This window comes from Xenia sp. Carnegie-2017, unplaced genomic scaffold (genome assembly GCF_021976095.1).
Source record: "Xenia sp. Carnegie-2017 unplaced genomic scaffold, XeniaSp_v1 HiC_scaffold_24, whole genome shotgun sequence".
Taxonomy (NCBI): Eukaryota; Metazoa; Cnidaria; class Anthozoa; order Malacalcyonacea; family Xeniidae; genus Xenia; species Xenia sp. Carnegie-2017.
This window is the reverse complement of record NW_025813487.1, coordinates 10950294-10956754: the sequence shown is the minus strand read 5'-3', so window position 1 is coordinate 10956754 and position 6461 is coordinate 10950294. Positions and strand designations below refer to the sequence as shown.

The 6461-nt window shown below is 35.6% G+C and overlaps 1 protein-coding gene across 1 annotated transcript; it reads right to left on the bottom strand.

Annotated features, from left to right (window-relative positions):
• Positions 1-291: 291 nt before the first annotated feature.
• On the bottom strand, positions 292-2295 carry LOC124450790. Its single transcript, XM_047001439.1, has 3 exons — positions 1808-2295; positions 1289-1380; positions 292-486 (listed from the first exon to the last, which is right to left on the bottom strand). Exons 1-3 carry the CDS (start codon positions 2192-2194, stop codon positions 462-464), a joined length of 504 nt encoding a protein of 167 aa, XP_046857395.1. The 5' UTR covers positions 2195-2295; the 3' UTR covers positions 292-461.
• Between the last annotated feature and the right edge of the window lie 4166 nt (positions 2296-6461).

Genomic DNA, 6461 nt, shown 5'->3' with positions numbered 1-6461 from the left:
TTAAGCAGCCAGTTGCACTGTCTTACATTTTTGCAGCAACGGCGCATTAAGCAGCCTGTTGTGCTGTCTTAAATTTTTGCAGCAACGGCGCATTAAGCAGCCAGTTGTGCTGCAAGACATTTCTGCAGCAACGGCGCATTAAGCAGCCAGTTGTGCTGTAAGACATTTCTGCAGCAACGGCGCATTAAGCAGCCAGTTGTGCTGTAAGACATTTCTGCAGCAACGGCGCATTAAGCAGCCAGTTGCAAAGTCAGTAATATTTCTACAGTAACGTAGCCATAACACATTAAGCAAATTTCAAACGTGTATTACCTTCAGCAAACTTATTGATCACTCTTTCTATGTCAGGAATAATTTCTGGGTGAATTCGCATTAAAGCCAGGCCATTTAAACGTTCCTCTACCATAGTGCTCCTTTGGTAGGTTTTTAGATTCCTCAGTGCTGAAATTGATCTCTCACATTCACATGAGGTGATTGGTAGTGTACCTAAAATGCGAAGAATAACTTTAATATTTTCAAATCCTGGAAATGTTACATGCTTCAGTGTTTTGACGATGTTTTCTGGCAAAGGCCCATTGTGCGTTTCCCAGTATAAACGCCATTGCCTTAATTCAGCATCTAAACCAAGGGGGTTGGGCAAGTCATCATGATAGAATTTTGCAACACTTTTAAACTGTTCTTTCCAATCAATTCCTTTGTCCGACAGAGTCATCATTTTGACGGGAACGATAGATAATCCTCGGTACACATTAACACTATCCAAGTTAAACCTAGTTCTCAAAGATGTTTGAAGATGGTCTAATAAAGGAATAGTGATGGTTAGTTTATAATGTTCTTTGAATGATTGACTGGGGATTAGATCGCATAGTTTGTCTTCCAGCAATTCGCTTTTTGTTTCTTGAACGTTGACCTCTTCAGCAAGTTTTAAAGCCTCTTCATACCAAGTGTTATGATAAAAATTAATGCTTTTCCTCATGTTGGCTACATCATTCTTCAAAGTGGTTATCAAATGAAAACCATCCATAACATCAATAGTTTTTCCCTGCAACAATTGCGTGACTGGAAGAGTAGCATCAAGAATATTTCTTGTAATAACTAGCGCAACAATAAAATGAAATTGAGTAACTAATGAAAGTAACTGGGAAGCATCAGCAGCAAGGGAAGGCTTCACCTCGCCGCTTACATTGTTTATCATGTCCTGAAGAGTGTCGATTAAAGGGATAAACAACTGTTGAAACGTGTCAAGACTGTCAACTCGCTCAACCCATCTGGTTTTACAAAGACTTACCAGTTTTGCCTTCTTGGTCTGAACATCTGACTTTTTAACGTGCTCAGCAAAGGGTATGTTGCGTGTCTGTGATATGTTGATAAAATTGGCAGCTTGAGAAACAACAGATAACATGTTATTAATTTCAACGTTAGAAAGAGTGTCACAGACAGACAAATTTAGTCGATGACTGTAACAGTGAGTGTAAAGAGCTTTAGGATTAGTTCTTAAAATGTGGGCTGCTAAACCATTTATATGCCCAGAAACAGCCCCTGCACCATCATAACCTTGTCCCCTGCAATCCATAATGGGTAAGGCAAATTTCTCTAGAGTTTCTAAAATAAGCTTTGAAAGTTGTTGACCACTCAACCCCATTTGCAATGCAGGAAACACATGAACTCTTCTTTAACATTCATTGAAGAGTCAACAAACCGTAGAACAAGGGACAATTGCTCTTTGTGAGAAGAATCAGCAGCTTCATCTGCAATGATAGAATAATATCTATTTTTTTATCTCGTTTATAATATCTTCTGATATTACCTGACCAATACAGTTGATGATTTTGTTTTGGCTGGTCTTGGAAATATAACTTTTATTCTTGCCACATTTGAGCAAATGATTTTCCAAAGTTTGATCACCAGCTCTAACTCTAAAATTTAAAGATTCAACAAAATTACCAACATTGCCATTGACTGAATAGCAACCGACCTCTGGGTGAAATTGAGCATCATCACGATGACCTCGTAATCCAATGCCAAGCCTTCCACAAAAAAGAACTGTATCAACAATTTGTTTAAGAATTTTCCTATTTTGCTCAATTTCAAGTTTTATGTTAGTATCTAAGATATTTTCAATGGGTTGAGCTACACCTGACATTTGAGAGCATATATTATTCAAAATTGGAGAAGTAGATGCATGTAGTCCCATTTTTTCCCCCTTACAATTTCCAGCATGTCGCCTAAATGTACCTACAGCATCATTCCAATGACGAAAAGGTGAACGAAATAGATTGTTTATTCTCGAGCATTTACTGGGAATTGATGTCCAAAAGAACACATGATAAGCAATAAGCACCATCTTCTTTTGGTGAATAACACAGCCAGGTAAAATCTTTGAGCCATTCATATTTAAAAGACCTTTTATTGTTCTCACTCAAAGGAGGAAAAGTGTAATTTTCATCAGGTTTAAAAACATTTTTAATAAGCAAACAAATATCAGACATTTTCAAACCTTTAGCTCTTTTGTAGTAGGTAGCTACATCAAAATTGTGAATAAAGTTAGGCTTTACCTGTAAATCTTCAATGGTTTGTTCAGTAACCCTAGTACAAGAAACCTCACTTGTAATGATTTCTGGTTTTTCCATTTTTGAAAAAAACTTACTGATATTCCCAGACTTTTTTTCAGCTTTTGCTTTTTTTGAAGGCACTGGGCATGTTGGACCAGAAATTGTCCTTTTAGTTTTGCTAGGAAAAAAAAAACTAGAGGAACAAAATGATTAGGTTGGAAACATTGATCTGGTTTAACTATCCCTTTATAACAAAACAAAAGATGAATTGCATCGGCTGATTCTTTAACTATTCTTCTTGGACAAACAAGAGAGTTGAATATTGATTTAGGCCTTCTCTCCACAATCTGGGTAGTAAGTAAAAATTTTGTCTCCAACACAGAAGAAAGAGCTAAAATGCATAGAAACGATGACCACTTTTGGTCATGACAATTCAAAAGGCCTCCTTTTGACAAGATCAACACCTACAAAACCAGAATCTAGACAGTCTTGAGATACTGTCAAAGGTAAAATATTCTTTGAGGTGTTGTTGAATTCTTTATGCTGTTCAACAATTGAGGAAAATAAAGGATGTTGGCAGTAAAAGTAGCATTCAAAACAGCTCAAGTGATGTTAACTGCCTCAAAATATGCAATAAACTGTTATCACCTGCCAAAAGCAATGACACTGAACTGTAGAGACAGTTGCCAGATACTTCTGATCTAAATTGAATAAAAAAGTCGTGTTCCTATAAGTCCTCCAACAAAAATTTAACTAACTGGCCAGGAAATATCTAACATAGCAACGTAGTTACATGTAGAAGATAATTCAAAGTTCAAATATAAATTCACTATTCGCTGAATTTATGCCAATATTTATAATAAAATTAAAAGCCCAAGCCGTAGATCTTTAGTATACACTGCACAAAATGAAATCTGCTTCATTAAAATTTATACAACAGTCAATAGACATAAACCACATCTCATAGTCGCATAAATTGATATTAATGGTTTGGATACCTTAAAGCCATGCATACATTTCCTTTGTCCTCGTGTTGCTTACGCACGATTTTGGGATGTAAATTTCTGCTGAGAACTCTCTGCTCAATGATGTTTCGTCTTTCAAAAGCAATGATAAGAATTCCTCTCTCGACATTTTAGTCGCCCCACAATATTCCTCATTCAAACGCAATTTCAATTCATTCAGAGATTTATCATTCTCTTGCGAAATTGCAGTCTGAACAGCAGCATACATATCAATATTTAACATTGTAGTTTGTAAACGATTTTCCAAATAAATGCAATGAAACAGATTTTACAAACCACGCTATAGTGAATCACAACGTGATGATCTATCTCGCATTCCAGACACCACGCTTGACTATGTTAGCTCAGAAGGCTATCAGTCGAAATCGGTCAAACCAATCACAATAAAACAAAAATTCAAATGAGCCAATTGTAAGATAGCAATTGGACTCCTTATAGGTCCGGCCACCCTATTATCGGTCGAGATTATTCCAGACTGTCCACTGATCTGGACATTGACCAATAAAATAGCGTTTCTGGCGTTCATAGACTCCTTTATATGTCGAACCAGTCAAGCCACCCCGCTTATCAGTCGGTTATTCCAGGTCAATTAAAATTCAACTGATCTGGTTACCAAGGAGATATTCATTGGATTAGTCATTAGTTGTCAATAATAAATAAAGCTGGATTTTCATCACGAAGTAAATGCGATATTAAAGTAAGAATAATTAATGAATTTTTAATTAATATGAATAGGTAATTTTTGAATTTCAAACATCAGTCGCGCGACGGATTTGACATACTCTAGATCCGCCCCTGGCTGGGCCTTTCAAATTCTGGGTTTTTTGATACCTATGTCATGTGTTAGTGCTAATTAGCAAGCTGCTATGAATATTACTGTAATTTTATAATGAGAATGTGAAAATTCTTATTGTCAATTGTTTCTCTTGTCAATTCCTTGGAGAAGATGGCAAAATTCATTTTATTTCATGGAAATTATGAAGAAAACTCATGAAAGGGAGATGACCATTTTTAAGTGCATAGCTATAAATGGTATTGTAGCATCTGTGTTGTGTCAGCTGTAGTCTGTGTATTCAATATATTGCTCAATTTTTAGTCAACAAAACATTATATATGCAAATTTTAATGTTTCATACGAAAGTAGATGTTCGCGCAACTTTCAATTTCACTGTGCTATAACCATGATCAAATCACCAACACAAAGTATTTGAATGTAGTTAATCCAGAATTGATAACATTCTAAACTCGAGCCTTACAAAAACTTTAGAATGTTACATGTTGCCAGCACTAACGAATAGCGATATAGTTAAAGTGGTAATTTTTCTGGATAAATGAATGTTCTACAACATTTGGTGTTTGTAGCAATTTCATTATACTATTGTAAGCCTTTACAGTTCGCAGAAAATTAGTGCGAGCACATTTAGATATTTCTTAGAACTGATAACAAATCTCTAAAAAATCATGAAACGACTAACACCCCACTGGAAACTTTACACTACGACTGACATGTACTGACTGACTTATACAAACATTTGCCACACACCACAATACTGTAAAGTTTCCATGGAACATTTGTACTATAAAGTAAAAGTTATTAAAATAATAACTCTAGCAGCAAGAGAGTAAATTTATTAGACAACCAGTGAAGAATGAATAGCAGACAGAAGCCTCTTTTCAATCTTGTTGTAACAATAAAGGTAGGTAAGTCTGAACACTAAGTAACAAAAGCCATTAATACCGCAAGTCGAACATGTATTTCCGCATTTGTGTGTAGCATTTTGTCTTTTCATTTGTATATACTACACAAAATGACTGTATGGACTAAATACAACATTAATCATTGAATTAATTGATTTACTTGTTACGATAAAATAACTTTAGCAATAATTTCAATCCTGAAGATTTCAAGATCAACTTTAATTTTTCTCGTGTCGTTATGTTTCTATAAAAACATATGTATCATGAATATCGATATTAAATTTATAGAAAATCTTTTTCTGGCTCCATTCCTAACGTTCTTTTTCTGTCATAAAGCGCATTTATTTATGTGAATGGATAAAAACTAGCGATTGCAAATATAATCACCCATATATGCAATGTTTTTGTACGATCGAGTCTTTTTTCTTGATGCTCCGCGGGCTGTATTTAGCGTAACTGCATGCATTCACGGGATGTATTCAGATACAGCCCTGTGACCCCCATGTTTCCTGCTGGCTGTATCTGAATACAGTCCAGTATTGATAGGCTGTACCTGGAAACAGTCCGTTATTGCCTGGTTGTATCGGGATACAGCCCTGTCATGCTGGTATGTACCTGCAGTGTTGGGATCGCTATAGAAGCTAAGTTGATGGCCAACAAACTCACAAGTTTTGTTATGTTTTATTTAATCACTGTTTCACATCGACTAAAGGCACAAAATTACTGCCTATCTCTATTGAATATAGTCTGTAATATACCCTTTATTCACGTGATTTTATCCTACTAATGACTAAATATATGATTACGTAATTCAAATTGCTACAGTTCCTTACACTCTCCTCCCATTCCTTCTCCGTTGGAAACGAATGAAAACGCGAATCATTTACTAGAAAACTACCTTTATATCAAACAATATAAAATTATTAATATTAAGAAATGTTAACGTCTTAATGTTTAAAAGAATTTCTTCCCTTTCTTAATTATCCTGCTCTTCTTTTTCTTCTTGGTCTTGTATCCGACATTCTGAAACAGCTGCGGTATTTCTCCTTCGTTTGAATTCACGGGCATCTACATTCAGATCAGTGTCCAGGATAGTTTCATTCTTCCTGGCTACGTCACAAGACAACTCTATAGGATACAGTAATTGGAGGGGTCGTTCATTTATACTCTTTGCAACTCCCAGCAT